The sequence below is a fragment of the Saccopteryx leptura genome, chromosome 1 (assembly GCF_036850995.1).
Source record: "Saccopteryx leptura isolate mSacLep1 chromosome 1, mSacLep1_pri_phased_curated, whole genome shotgun sequence".
Classification (NCBI taxonomy): domain Eukaryota; kingdom Metazoa; phylum Chordata; class Mammalia; order Chiroptera; family Emballonuridae; genus Saccopteryx; species Saccopteryx leptura.
In genome coordinates this window covers 278,091,246-278,107,603 of record NC_089503.1, presented here as the reverse complement: position 1 = coordinate 278,107,603, position 16,358 = coordinate 278,091,246, and the positions used below count along the sequence as shown (strand labels likewise).

General features: G+C 35.0%; 1 protein-coding gene across 15 annotated transcripts in view; it reads right to left on the bottom strand.

Moving 5' to 3' along the window:
* C2CD5 (C2 calcium dependent domain containing 5) overlaps window positions 1-16,358 on the bottom strand; it is a 100,679-nt gene that overhangs the window by 36,675 nt on the left and 47,646 nt on the right. For all 15 annotated transcript variants that reach the window (XM_066354514.1, XM_066354517.1, XM_066354516.1 and 12 more), the window contains 3 exons: window positions 9,809-9,923; window positions 5,339-5,434; window positions 953-1,144 (listed from right to left, as the gene is read on the bottom strand). In XM_066354514.1, coding sequence (XP_066210611.1) covers window positions 953-1,144; window positions 5,339-5,434; window positions 9,809-9,923 — 403 coding nt within the window. The remainder of the gene's footprint in view (window positions 1-952; window positions 1,145-5,338; window positions 5,435-9,808; window positions 9,924-16,358) is intronic.

Genomic DNA, 16,358 nt, shown 5'->3' with positions numbered 1-16,358 from the left:
CAAGCAAAAGAAAAACAATCCAAAATGAAAGACTTAAGATGCAAAAGGAATGAAACAAAAGTAAATGGATTTTTCAATATGAGAGAAGTGGAGAAAATCAGCTGTTCGAATTGGAACCAGCATGAGATGTCTATAACACATCAGAACGGGATGTGAAGTAGCAGGTGAGTATATGGGTCTGAAGCTCAGAAGAAAAGTTCTGGACTTACTTATAAATCTCAGATCACAGACAGAGAGCATATGAGTTCACTATGGAGAGAGTTTTGAGAAGAGGGTCCAGACCCAGAACTCTCAAGGGTCAAGAAATGAGGAAGAATCAACAAGAAGACTAGACACTATCCATAAGGGTAGAAAATAGCAGAAGGTGTGGCACTGTGAACTCAAATAAGTTTTTAGAAGGAGAAAATGATCAACTGTGCGACTATTGCCGAGTTGTCAAAGAAAATGAGGACAGAAACGCTCAATGGATTTGGTAACCTGGCAGTTGTTAGTGACCTACACAGTGATAGCTGTTTCCTATATGCTTATTATAATTTAGCATTTCCTACTCTACTATATTTTAAAAGAAACTTAACAGCTAAGTGAAATAGTAAAAGCAACACTATATAGCACTGTTCTTAAAAGAAAAATGTCAGTTTCCAAAATGTAATATACTGTATATTTAATGTCATTAAAGCATATTGAGTAACATCCCTATGCCTTCAACAAGTTAATTAATAATCCTCAGAATAATATGAATTTATACAGAATTTAAATGTTTAAAAATAATATAAACTTACTTGAGTTTTATTATGAGGGCACTTTTCCTCCCAATTTTCCATATGATAAAAAAGTTTCAGATAGAACTGCCCAGCCTGTCTAGGGTCCCAGGCAGGAAACAGAGCAGATATCTGAAAAGAGGTCTATTTGGTATACTCTTTTAAGGTCCCCAAAATTGTTTTAAGAAACATACCTAGCTTGAATAAGACAACCTTTTCCAATAACTGCTGCATCTGTTGGGAGGTCTATAGTTGTAAAGAGAACATCAGGAACTTTTTGTTTCCTGCAGTTATAGCAGTATGTGAAATGAGCTGGAAATGGCATATTCAGTTCATCATATGGTAGATGGCAAAATCCACAGCCTGCAGGCAAATTCTCCTCTAACCTATATGAATACATTAAGGAGAAAAGTAAAGCACTCTTGAAAATTCTGGTTCTTTTCAAAAACATAATGCACCTAGTACTTGTGTACAAGCCACACTACAATTTCTACCACAGGAGATTATAAGAGTATCACTCTGACTGATAATTACAAATGACCATGAAATCAGAACCATATGAGAGAAAAAGGCTTATACAAATAGCAAATCATTTTTCATCAATTCATATGTGTGATGACTTACCACTTGACAAAAACCGCTATTATTTCAAAGTTTTTTTCTTTGGGATACAACATAAAAACAAATGGTTAGACAATAAGTGTGGCATTTTATTACTCTACAACAGATATAACATAAATTTAATTTTAAAATTTCTAATAAAAAGCATTTTAACCAGAAAACCTAACAATATGAAAAAATTATGGTTAAAACAGATTTATTTAGAAGGAATAAAAGGTTAGTCAAAAATAGGCCTACTTCAAGATTTCTAATTTCCAATGACTGTTTTTAACACTTCTGAGAAACCAAAACAACTGCTTCATAAACAACATACATATCATATGTAAACCACAAATGGACAACCCACACCCTTCCCGTTCATTGTAAAACATTTGTTGGAACACACTGCTTATGAATTCATTTTTGAATGATTAAGCATTTTTCACTCATTAAATCTAAGAAAATCAACAGAATAGAAACAGAAACAGAGAAAGCTCCAAAGTGAACCCCAGACTTTCTCCTACCCTAGCTTCTAGGGCTCTGGACAGATGGGTTCTCAATTCTCTATAATCTAAAGCTACACTTTAAAAGTGGGAACTTGGCAAGTAGACACGTTATAAAAAGGAGAGGAAACTCAGACTACAGTATTCCTACGAGGAGCCAGGCTTTCTACAAACTCTTTGTATACATTATTTCACTGAATTTTTACAATAACCCCCTCAGTAAAATTACTCCAAGATATTGTCCTTTTATTACTGATATAGCATTCTGGTTCATGAGAAGTAACAGGGAAATCAGATGTATGAGTGAAGCTGTGTGACCCTGAACAAGTACAGAGCCTCCTCTATAAAAAGGGAATAAAAATATTTACCTAGAATTTTTTTTTACTTTTTTGAAGATGAAGAAAACTACAGGTAAATAACATATGACTACCACCACCCCCACCATATAATGCCCAGCAGACAACAACAAACACTAGCTCCACCTGGCGTGAAGCCAACCTGAACACTGAGTAACTTGCTCAGTTATACTAAGTAGCAGACCTCACATTTTAATGCCAATTAATTTGAATCCTAAGCCCATGTGTTATTGGGGGGGGGGGGGATATTAAAAGAATGGAAACTGGGATGATTCTTAAATACCTCACAGAAGTTTCAACATAAATGGTGCAACAACATAAAGCAAAACAAAATAGAAGTATTAAAATTTATGAAATTATTTAAAATATGCAATGTACAAAAGGGACCCTCTGAATATTGGGATCATAGGAAATTCTTCCATCTACACTCCTATATTCTTCAAATTTTCTCAAGTAATCAGTCATTATTTTATAAAAAAAAAGGGGGGGTATTTTTTTTATCAATAGAAATATCTGTTGCATCGGAATGCCGTACAAGAAAATTCACTGTATTTATCCAAGCCACAGTACTGAAATAACAAACCTGCATAAGAAAGGTTATTTGTTAAATCAAGCTTCTACCTACTTAAGAATGAAATCTACTGATGTATAAGAACTTTAGTGTAGTGCTGTAAGAACTCACTAGCAAAATCTGTTTTTTCAATAGTACATTCCAATTGTTTAATATATTTCAAATGTCTCACCTTCACTTTCCTGTTTATGATGATATTTAATACTTCGAACACACTGTGGTCAAAATCCACTTTTAATACTGACAAAAAAAGATGCTAAGGTATTCTTTGTGTCTACCACAGCTAGAATAGCCTTGTTATATATATATACAGACTTGAAAATGTGTACTAAATTTGATCACATACGGGATTTTTTTTTGCTTTCTTAATATATATATATACTATATAATACAGGGTGGGGCAAAAGTAGATTTATAGTTGTATGAAAAATAATATAAAAATTAATAAATAATAAAAGAATAAACTTTCACATATTCACAACTATAAACCTACTTTGGTCCTACCCTGTGTATTAATACTGAAATAATTTTGAAAAGCAAATATGCATACTGTAGGGTAAGGGCTAATTAAAACTTCTATTATCCAAGTAGACTCTGCTATCAAACTAACAGTTTTCTTGCATATGTATATGATAACTTCATCTGTTGATGGAAAGCATTTTTGACACTTATGGAAGCTAAAAAGATTAAAGGAAACAATAAATAAACCAGAAAGTAATCTCATTTTACCTAATGCTTTCACTTGTACTTTATCTTTTACATATATGAAAGTTCTACTTCATTTTCCATGAAGCTTTTATATATAATTTTGGTATAATATAGTGTTTTGATTGTTTTATAAATAAAGAATATTCTTTATGGAAATTGTTTCATGGCCTTTCTCTGTTTTGAAGGTAAGACAAAAACAAAGGAAAGAGAGAAAAAAATCTAATAAAATTATTTCTATAATGCAACAAAGTAATGTCTCCTTGAAATTCTTTAATTGGTTATCATAAATGTTACTTATCAAGATAATAGATGTTATAATAGGCCAGGTATGACCAACATATGGCCCGTGGGCTGTAATAAGTTTATGCGGCCCGTGATTAAATTATTAATATTCTCTGCTACTTTAAAATCTCAGCTACTCAGAAGCTGGAGTCTTTTATTATTGGAAATCGAGATATTTAAGAAGATAGTGATATGCGGAAAAGAATTCCGCGTGTGACTAATCTAGGGTTAACTTCCAATAATTGGTCAAATGGATTCGTGATACTTCATTTTTTAAAAAAATTCCATTATAAAGATTTACAACTTTTGTACTTGTCTATACTCGATACTGTTTGACATTTAGCGGCAATGTGAAACCCACATTCTTTTAGGCGGGGTTTGCCAGTGCGCACCCAAGGTCAAACAATTCGTTATTTTTGTGGTCAAGTGTGCTGAATCAAGTGGCATTGTAGCATAGACAATAGCTGCAGTTGATAACTGAAAATGTGTTCAGGCTGTTTGTAAAATGAAATAATTGTTTTATTTGTGATATAACCCCTTCAAGCTCATTCTATTAATTAAATATTGTTTCGATTGTGATACAGTTTGGATATTTATATGGTATATAATTATATTTTTATTAAAATATATTTTTATTAAAATAATATTGTATATTAAAATTTTTCCACTCACATTCATAAAAAAATTACATAATACAATTTTGTTTACTTAAATGAATCGTTTTTGTATTTAACATTTTTTAATTTTAATATTTCATCCGGCCCATGAAAAAAGTTTTCTTTCTAATCTGGCCAAGGGGCAAAAACTGTTGGCCACGCCTATTTATAGGCCCTGGCTGGTTGGCTCAGCAGTAGCTGTCGGTCTGATGTGTGGGTGTCCCAGGTTTGATTCCTGGTCAGGGCACACAGGAGAAGTAACTATCTGCTTCTCCACCCCTTCTCATCCTCTTTTCCCCCTTTGCAGTCATGGCTCAAATAATTTGAGCAAAGTTGGCCCCAGGAGCTGAAGATGACTCCATGGTCTTGCCTCAGGTGCTAAAATAGCTCAGTTGCCGAGCAGCAAGCAGTATCACCCCAGTAGAGGGCTTGCAGGGTGGATTTCAGTTGGGATGCATGCGGAAATCTGTCTCTCTGCCTCCCCACCCCTCACTTAAAAAAAAAGATACTAAAAGTTACAGCCTTGGCTGGATAGCTCAGTTGGTTAGAGCATATTCCTGAAGCACAAAGGTTGCCAGCTTGATCCCTGGTCTGGGCACATACAGGAACAGATCGATGTTCCTGCCTCTCTCTCTTTTCCTCTCTCTCTAAAAGTCAATAAAATAAACATTAAAAAAAAGATACTAGAAGTTATAATGTGTCATATAATGCAGATGTCAATATTTCCCTGTTCCTGTTAGGTAGAAATCAGTAAAATGCGAGGTCCTAATCCGAGGTCCTGATTTCTACACTGCACCACTGTAACCCACCCTCACACAGAAGACCTGTCCCAGCCCTGAGAGAAAAGAAGTCCACCTCTCCCTTCTGTGCCCTTATGGGAAATAAGCCAGGCAGCCATGACAACCTCTGTTCCAAACAGCTCTCCACAGTGCCATCCTGGAGGAATCGAGGGTTCAGTACAGCTGCCGTGCCAGATGCAGATAAAATACAGACTTCTTCACTATAATAGAGAGAAAACAAACAAGGTAACATGTTCAGGCAATCTAAGTTTGGACAATGTTAACTATCAAAGTAATTAAAAGGGTGATAATTTAAATTCAGGTCAGACTCTACTAAATATTAATAATATCACAGGATTACCTCCTAAACCTAGGAGAAAAAATAGAAGTAATATAATGTTATGAAAATAGGGAGGGCAAGAATTCTTTATTACTTAAAAATTTTTAAAGATAAGCCCTGGCCGGTTGGCTCAGTGGTAGAGCGTCCGCCTGGCGTGCATAAGTCCCGAGTTTGATTCCCGGCTGGGGCACAAAGGGGAAGCGCCCATCTGCTTCTCCACCCCTCCCCCTCTCCTTCCTCTCTGTCTCTCTCTTCCCCTCCCGCAGCCGAGGCTCCATTGGAGCAAAGATGGCCCGGGCGCTGGGGATGGCTCCTTGGCCTCTGCCCCAGGCGCTAGAGTGGCTCTGGTCGCGGCAGAGCGATGCCCCGGAGGGGCAGAGCATTGCCCCCTGGTGGGCAGAGCGTTGCCCCTGGTGGGTGTGCCGGATGGATCCCGGTCGGGCGCATGCAGGAGTCTGTCTGACTGTCTCTCCCCGTTTCTAGCTTCAGAAAAATACAAAAAAAAAAAAAAAAAATTTTTTTTAAGATAAAGTACAATATTAATGACAATACATTCCTTTAAAATACGGTAAAGCTAATAAAGACTGGAATGTTTCAAAATAAAAGTAACAAACTATATTGTTGAATCAGATAACTCATTAAAATTTATTAAAATCCTCTTAAATGCACATTAAATTTTATTTAAATTATTCTAAAAGCAAACTATATAAATATCCATTATTGCAACAGGTTAATATAAACAATAATAAAAAGGTATCTGAAACAAATAATATCCAAATTATACTAAATGAAGCTTAAACTACATATATACTAAAAATGAACATTCAAAAGAACTCTTCAAAAGTCTTTACTACATATTACTCAGTTTGAAAGCCAAAAAAGTAAACAGTAAATGCAATTATTGAACAAGATCACAAAGCAAATGAGGAAAGTAGAAGCCTAGGGATATAAGTCTTGGAGACAAAGTGCAAAGGACCCAAAGCCTAGAAAGATATTAAAGAAATAGTCACTTGAGGAGAGAGAGGTCAGCCTTTAAATCAGTGGTTCTCAAACTTTTTGAAGCCGGAGAGCATTTAAAATCCTACAAATAATTGTAGACGCACTATATACAAATTTCCAAGAAATTATAACAATAATTATAATAATTAAGTTATAATAATTAAGTCAAATATTAAAGAAAAAATATAAAGCCCAAGTGTGCTTTTATGGTAATTAAATGAAATAAATACGACAAAATTAAATTTATTCTGACATTAAAAAACATTTTTATGTTACATATTTTGAGTTATGTTTTTTAGAATTCATAAAAAAGAGGGGTTAAAAAATTTACAAACGACAAAACATTATATTTTTATATATAATATATGGAGATAATATTTTTAGTAATTTAGTAAATTCGGCAGGTCCTGGCACGAATGTGTTAAGTTTTTTCATTCTTGTGTTTATGAGAAACATGAGCCTGATGTGTCCTAGAGATTTCTTCAATGTTTGGGCAGATATTTGAAAGGCAAACTCTCATTTCCTCGTCAATACATTGAAAAATTCCTCTTTTTACTCTTAATTGTGTTGAGTGCAGAAAACCCCCACCATACATATCATCTTAACTTTACACCAAACAAAGGATAGAAGAAACTTGCCTCCAGTCTTTCCAGGGAACATGGGGGTAGTGTAAACAATCCAGCACCACAGCTTAACAGCCTTTTGCAACCTAATCAGACAGGTGAGGTGGGGGTTGGGCAGACTGTCAACTTAAGCCAATTCCCCACATCTCTGTCCCCCAAAATCTAAACTCCAAAAACGCTGTTGGTTTTTTGGTCCCAAATAGGCACATATTTCTCTGGAATACAATAGGGTGCAGTTGGAAATCTTCTGGGCGCACACTTTGAGAACCACTGCTCTAAATGCTTAAGTGGGTCCTGAGAATGTTGGAAGGAAGAGCATGGAGTCACTAGAAAGCACCGAAATAGGAGCTACCAGAGCAGAAATGCATTTCAAGTTTAATCCAGTAATAGTAAGTTGGATGGGTTAGAACACAACAAATTAGTAAAGATGGGATTTAATACAGAGAACTTTTGAGGTCCAGAGGAAGAAAGGAATTTGTGTCAGATGAATTCAAACTTCTAACTGAATTAATTGGACTCGTGTCCATAGATCCTGCATCTGTGACCTATTTCCAGCCACAATGAATCTACACCTCTGGCCTTCTCCACATGCTATTCTTTTAGCTTTGAACACTCTCCTTGTGCCTCTTCTCCTCATTTATATAATTCATACTCATCCCCCCAAAATTCAGTTCAAGCTTCAATTACTTTATTAACACTTTCTTCCAATCCTACCTCTAACCACCAACCCTCTGGGATCCCCAAGTATCCTGGGATATCTCTATCATAAAATGTATACTCACCATAATTCTCCAGTAGAATGTGAATGTGATGACAAGAATTACATCTTGTAAAATCACATTCCTAGAATTTGAAAATGTGTGGCACTAAATCCGTGAATGAGACAAGATTATATATATATTGGGGAGAAAGGCAGAATAAGAATAACAAAGTCAGTAGTTTAACAAGAGTAGAACAGGCCCTGGCTGGTTAGTTTGGTGTGTTAGACTGTCCTCCCAAAATACCAAGGTTGCTGGTTCAATCCCTGGTCAGGGCATGTACAAGAAGTGACCAATGAATATACAACCTACAACCAAGTGGAATAACAAATGAATGCTTTTCTCTCTCTCTTTCTAAAATCAATCAATTAAAAGAAAGAGTAGAACAGCCACAATGGAAATAAAACAGTTCATCAAGAGGGTAATACTCAAGAGAGTAAAACATGGACTGCAAAGGAGAATAAGAAATAGGCATGGCTCTGTAATGTTCACATTTACTACAGTCTAATAATTTTTCTCTAACATAATGATCACCACAAGTGCAAGAGAATTATCCATGTAATAGATGGCAGAAAGGATTGTCTAAGAACAGAAGGTGGAAAATAAGACAACAGAAGGTCAAACAGTTTCTGGATGATATCTATTAAAAACTTCTGGAGCAGATGATAGTAGGGTTCAGGAATGGCAAGCAGTAAAGTCAGAAAACTCTTGGTTAAGATAGAGGCCAAACAAATCAGGTGTACATGAGCAAATGGAATGGGTAAAAAAATATTAAGCTGTGATCCAAGAATGAAATCTTATAATTTCAAATTTCTAAGAGGTAATAGTTTTGAGCAATAACGAGGTCCAAAGTATGGTTGAAAGCCAAGTGGGGAGAGAGGACTTAAGAATGAGAAAGTATGTACAATGCTAGGATAACAGAAAGGAGATAATCACATTTAACTGGAGGAAATGGCAGAGAACGCGTTGAGAAAGGCAGAAGGATGTTTTGGAAGTACAAAAGTCTGAACTGTGGAATGGCATGGATTTTAAAGATGTTGTTCAAGTGAAAATTAGGGAACAAAAGATTTTTTTTTTTACAGAGACAGAGAGTCAGAGAGAGGGATATAGATAGGGACAGACATGAATGGAGAGAGATGAGAAGCATCAATTATTAGTTTTTCGTTTTGACACCTTAGTTGTTCACTGATTGCTTTCTCATATGTGCCTTGACCGCGGGTCTTCAGTAGACCAAGTAACCCCTTGCTCAAGCCAGCGAACTTGGGTCCAAGCTGGTGAGCTTTGCTCAAACCAGATGAGCCCACACTCAAGCTGGCAACCTCGTGGTCTTGAACCTAGGTCCTCCGCCTCCCAGTTCGATGCACAATCCACTGCGTCACCACCTGGTCAGGCGGGAACAAAAGATTTTTGAGAACTAAAAGTATGGAAGTCACTTTGTTACTTGGCAGAATTAGGAACGATGGTTTGTTAGCAGGAAAAAGTTAACAGCAAAAGGTAGAAAGAGTTTAGAAATGAGCTTAAAGACACAAGGCAATTCATTTACAATAGATCAAGGGTTCCAGAGATCCCAGAGGAAGAAGTTAGCCGAGTCACAAACTGAAATAAAGTCAGCCAGCCTAGAGTTAATACTTGCTATGTGCTAGTATTCTTACTTAATGTTTAAACTCAGGCTCAGAGTAGTAGAGCAACTTTCTCAAAGTTTCATAGCAATTCAGTGGCAAAAATGGCATCTGAACCTTGGTCTGACATACTTTAAAGCCCATGCTCCTGGATCACTCCACTAATCTTCTCCCTGTTTTCATGAAACTTTTCCCATTTCAGATGACAGTCTGTAAATTACAGCATCTATAAAAGCAAGTTGTTATTATCATTTACCAGATGCTAGTTGATTCACTGTAGCCCACTACAGCATGACAGCCTAATGCTTTAGCATGTGATTTTATTTCTTGTCTGATTTCTGCCCACCAAGCATCTCGAGTTTCTGGTTCATCTGAAAAATAAATTTTAAAGCAGTTTACTACTCAATAGCACATTGTATGAACAAGAAATGTTTAAAATAAACATACTCTGGAGGGCAAAAAGGTACTGGTCTACAACAGATTCTAAAATTTCACATCTTTAAAATACTACTTCTCAAAAGCTTAATGTTTTAATTTAATGCTGCTTCTCAAAAAGTTTAGCATTTTACATTTAATTGCTAAAAAATGAACCTCTTAGTTCTAGTTGCTTTATTACTTTAAGGGACATCTATAGGGATGAATTTTATTAGATGCAACCTAAAATGTAGACCCAGACTTTCCAGATTCTAATCTTAAACTGTAAGAATATCCCAGATCTCACTTCTCTGAGAGAACACATTGAGTCATATACATAAGTTTAATTTAAATTCAGATTTCATTTCCTGGTACCTATATTTTATAACCCACTATACTCTGTGTTCTTTCCAAGGCAAAGATTTGTTGATATTAAAAAAAAGAGTAAGCCATCTGTCATTACCCTTTGAAAGAGATGTGAGTCTTAAAGCAAAGTGACAAGAAATGAACTAATTCCAAATAAAGAAAACAAGTAGATTTTAAAAGCTAATAGAAATAATTTGGTTAGTGCATAAAGGGACAGACTTCACATGGAATACTATAATTCCGTGCATAGTTCTGTAGTTAAGGGAATGCCTTAGAATCACAGAACTGTATTTTACTACCGGAGAGGAGTCCAATCACACTTAGGAATGTTTATAAATGGGGCATCTGTCACACACACTTACTTGTACTTAGCTGCAAACTACTGCTCAACAGCTGCAAATTACAGCAACGTTTTATACATAAAGATGTTAAAAACAGAAGTGGTTTATAATCAGCACATTCTAACTGGTTTCTTTTTATGGCTGATTCCAATTGGGAATGATCTGATATAGAAAAACTTAACCAATTCTAAATAGGTATTAAGTTCTTATTGTAAATATTCTACATATGAGACACTATTAAATTGAAAATAAAACAATTCCAAACTTCCTCTTTTTGAATTTCAGTATATATCTATTTCCAATATATGATTTGAGAAGTAAGAAGAATAAGTAGAATTATACTCACTAGTGAAATACTGAAGACAGCAAAGTAAAGAAAGGTTAAAAGGCTTATTATGGCTCACATTCCCATGGTGCAGTTTTGCCTCCTCCACAGGGAGGAAGGAGATCGGCAAAAGGGAGAAATGAGGAGAACAGGCCAGAACTACAAATGATGCCAGCCAGCTCTTGAATTAAAGTTTTGGATCCAAGACAGATCTACCCTAAAACTTTCTTTTGGAAGAAAAGAAAAAAAATGCAGACTCCAGGACACTGAGGGAAAGATCAAAGTATAGATAAAATAAAGAAGGAAGAGAAATAGAAAAGACTAAAATATGGTATTAGCAATCAATATTACAAATTAAGAAATGTGTGAGAAAATTAGGTGGCCCTATTTTGCATGTACACACTATTCTGTTAAAGAATTTCTTCACATTTCTAACTGAAATGCAGACATAAAAAGCACAGATGCACTTTTCTTTTAAGACATACATGTTTCCAGACCAATCTATTTAACATCATCCTTTCCTAACAGAAAATTTTTATATCATAAGACAAACTTTCAATCTATCAGATTTATTCTTTGAAAACAGATATCATAAGTAACTTGTTTTGAAAGTAATTATTTTTCTGAAAAACTGTATAAAATTAAGCCTAACTTTTCTTAAATGCGCTAGTAGGGTCTGCTGATTTGCTTTTTAAATCTTTCTGCAAGTTTAAGCTATTATTTGCTAAGATAAACAATTATGTAATATGATTTTATAAAAACAGATTTTTTTCACATTAGGTGTGCCTACAGCTGTGCCATGAGTAATACATGGCAGTTTTTCTGTTTTAAAAATGAATTTTATAAGAAGTAATCCATAACGTTGTTTTTTAATTAATGTAAAATGAAGGAAGTCACTTAGTTTAAGCTCAAGATATATTTATTTAGAAATGGCCAACATGTCTAAATGGAAACGTATGTAATAGTAATTACTATGAGATACATGTAATCACATAGAATACAAGTTTATTTACATCCAACTTACCTTGTTATAACACATAAAATAATCAGGTAATTAAACCAAACACTATGAAAGAATAGGTGGCTGATTAAAAAAAAAAAAAAAAGCTGAATGCAGCACATGTGGAGTATTCATATTGTTCTGTCAAATCACAAGCAGCCTTTTTTTGACACAAGAGCCACACAGTTGCACATGGGGATGCTGTTGCTGTAATTATTTACAATTTGAATAAAAGCTAACAAGTTACATAACATGGGAGCGAAGGAAGCAAATGGCGTATGTCCACACTCCACAGAATTTCTTAAATTTGGTTTTTGGCTAAAGCAAAAGCTCAAAGAACAAAGGGTTTTGCAAAGCAGATTCAGCAGACAGGAGCCAGAAACAGTGGATATTTTGGCGCATGCTTGGATCAGGTGACAGTACAGACTGAGAACTATGGCAGCTCACTGAAATGGTTACAGAAAGTCATGGCCCTGGCTTCTAGGTGAAAGCAAGGCAAGCACACAGTAGGGCGCACTTCGTCACAAACTAGTCATTGGGCTACCAGTCATTAAAACTGGCAGCAAAAGCCAAAGGATGAATTTTTCGGCTATCAATTTAGGAGGTTGTTTAATTAAAATAAAACTAAGGTTATTCAATTTACTTAATATGAAGGAAAAATTAAATTTATCTTCAACACCTGTATCATACTTATCCCAGAGATGAGCCAGAGAATAGTAATTATGATTCAGCCTAACTTATTACAACTGCAAATTCAGAACCATCATAGTATTTAACTCCTACAATAAAATTTTGAAAACTTAAAAACTGTTAACTACATTCTTATAGCAAACATACTAGTAAATTTGAATTGTTTTATACATCCTACATAAGTCAAAATTGAGAATTTAGCACAATTTATAAAAGGCAAAACAGAGAGTTTGGCATAAAATTTTATGGCAACTATATATGCCAAACATAAAACTGAATACAATTTAGTCATTTGGAAGGTATACAGCTGAGATGTGATCAGTAACATTTCAAAGATGTTAAGAAAAACACACCTTCTTTTTAAATACCGTGCTCCTCCCAATAATCTATATAGTAGAATTATTTATAATTATAAAGGTATCATTTTAGAAGATAAAATTTATTTATTAGACAAATTTTATATCATAATATTTTATGTTTTTCTTCTGAGTCAAAACTTGATAGATAATATCACAAGTCTTTTAATAAATCCTTTTAATTGTAGGCATGAACTAAGCTCTAGATTAGTACCTCACTGATACTTCTTTTAAAAGTAACGTCTGCACACTTTGGTTGATGTCATAATTAATTCATTTTGCTGCTGTTGCTTTTCTAGAGCATAGCCATAGCTTGATATTTTGCCATCTTTTTAGCATTTTATCTTGTTTCTGAAGTGCAGGTGAAACTGGTAAAGACTCTAAAATATGAGCAATAGTTTAGATCTCAAAAAGTAAAAAAGTAAAGATTTCAACACAAGATACCTTTGTAAAACTGCATCCTGTTGAGACTTCAGGCAATCACACACATGCAGTTAAGAATCACTGATTACCTGAAGTGTTCAATTAAGTTCTATTTTTACATAGCTTCGGAAAAGAATAACTCTGCCTTAAGAATCTCATGGGGTGAAAGAATAAAGAAAATGGACATTCAATCTAATTTTTAAATGAACAAGAGGAGGTCAACTGTTGGGTAGATCAAATAAAGATTTGCAATCCAATTATATTCTATCTTGCTAATGGACAGCAAAAAAACACTACATTTTCTGATTCCTGAAAGTAATATAACCTAAAAATATAATTGAAGAAGATAAATTTTCCCTAATGAAATAGAAAGTAGAGTTCACATTCAGGGAGTACATGACATCAAATTGGGTGGGGATTCAGTACCAGACCAAGAAAAAGAGCCCTATAATAGAAGGAGTGATGTGCAAATTTAGTACAAACATCAAGATGTAGTAATCTGGGACGTTAGGAGGCAGCTGGGATATAACCCATGTAAGACCAAACTGGAGTTCTTTACTATTTGTAAAAAAACAAAAACAAAAACAAAACAGGTCAGATATGTAATCTTCTTAATTGTGAAATTAAACTCTCCATATATAAAGACCAGTTACATTATATATAGAAAAATTATATACCATTATGTTTACCTTATAATCCTGTCATTACAGGATTATAATACATTATTCAGTTGTATTATATACATATAAAGCGTGGAATTTCACAATTAAAGAAATTATATATCTAATTTTTTATAAACAGTGAAAAGTGGGTGGCTATGAACATCAAGTTACATTTTACTTCCTAAAAGCCTTATTAAAATGCTAAGAACTACCCTGACCAGGCAGTGGCACAGTGGATACAGCGTCGGACTGGGATGTGGAGGACCCAGGTTCGAGACTCCAAGGTCGCCAGCTTGAGCGCAGGCTCATCTGGTTTGAGCAAGGCTCACCAGCTTAAGCCCAAGGTCACTGGCTCGAGCAAGGGGGTCACTTGGTCTGCTATAACCCCCCACCCCCGGGTCAAGGCACATATAAGAAATCAATCAATGAACAACTAAGGGGACACAATGAAGAACTGGTGTTTCTTATTTCTCTCCCTTCCTGTCTGTCTGTCCCTATCTGTCCCTTCTCTCTGACTATGTCTCTGCCACAAAAAAAAAAAAAAAAAAAAAAGCTAAGAACTAAAAGCTGCTTAATTGTTTTAGGCTTAGTTTGCACACCTGCTCATGTGTACCTCTCAGATGTAGTAAAAAGAATAACAGCTAACTAAGATCATCAGTAGAATTCAAGTTCCAAAAAAGCTCATCTGCATTTAACACACACACACACACACACAGCAAAACAGTATAAAAAGTAGCCTAGACTAGGTGTATAACAGGATGTCTGCCTGGTTGAAGAATGGTGTCCCCAATCTTCAACACTGTGTGTAAGACATGGCAGGCACTCTATGAATATCCATCGAAGAAAAGGCTTTTTTATCAACTGTAAAACAAAAGTTTTGAATGATTAGACTGATATGTATATTCTAGAAATATTTCATTAAACCTCACCTAACCCACAGTATTTTTCAAACAATATTACATACCACTTTATATTTTCTGTCCTGAAAATAAAATACCTAAGCTGACATTCATCCTATACAATGAAAGAATAACAAATTTTTCTCTACTATTAGTAATTAGAATTATTTGTGTGTGCTATTCAGAAATACTGTTAGTGTTAAACTCAGAAGAAAACAGAAAAAAGAAGATAGCCTTCTGACCAACAACACTAAGACTATTAAAATTTACTCAAAGTGCTTTTTACCACTCAACTTCCAAATAGACTTGAATGTAGGATTATCATGATCTCTCTTCCTCTCTCCGCTAAAAGTTGCCAAGAGCCTGTTCCACTCACCACACTCTATTAATTACCAAGTCCTGCTGACTTCACAGCCTAACTATTTTGGAAATTTACAGTTGAGTGTATAAGCCCTGACACCAGAAAAGTTAAGGTTCAACTGTGGATCAGCCACTTTGTATTTTATCTGGGAAAAATTACTGTTTCGTTTTGCTCATCTACAAAATGGGAATAGTGCCAAACTCAGGGTTGTGTCTTGAGGATTAAATGAGGAAGTGTACCCAGCACAGTGTAAAGTGTTCTATAAACTTTAGCTCTCCTATCATCACCAAATCCTAAGTCACTTATCTGGCCAGAACTATTGCAGTCTGCTAACTGGATTCTCTGTCTCTAGTTTTGATGCCTTTAAATCCTTTTCCATCCTATAGTCAATGATCTAACACAAATGTGTCTTTCTCCTATGGAACTCCTGTTCCTGGCAAGTCACACGCAAGAGTCACAAATGCTGTATCTTCCTCCCTAGCAGTGAGATTCATCTTATCTGCCTCAAAATCTGTTACCAGGCCAGAAACATAGAAAGTAAGATGAGAAAAGGTAATAATTTTTAAATAAATCCTCAGTTATTGAGTTTTTCTGCTTTATAAAAATATTTTCTATCACTGTAATTAACACAAGCTAGCAAAGCAGGAGAAAAGAGAACAGAAAAATAAAGCTAAACTAACAAAGACAATTTGTGCTCAAAGGCAAAAATCTTAAGGAAATAAGTAACATCATCAAATGAGTACTGGCTAGGATATTATTTTGCAAATTCTGGAAGTTTCAGAACTACATTCAAAGGATGTACATTAACATGACTCCAAATACATGGTCTATAATATAAATATACGTGAATCATTCTACATATCCTTCAAAAACTGAGCTCAAGAATGACCACCTCTCTAAGCGTCCTTGCCACGTGAGAGTTAATCGTGTGTTCCTCTTTTATCATTGTATCTTGTATCACGAGACCAC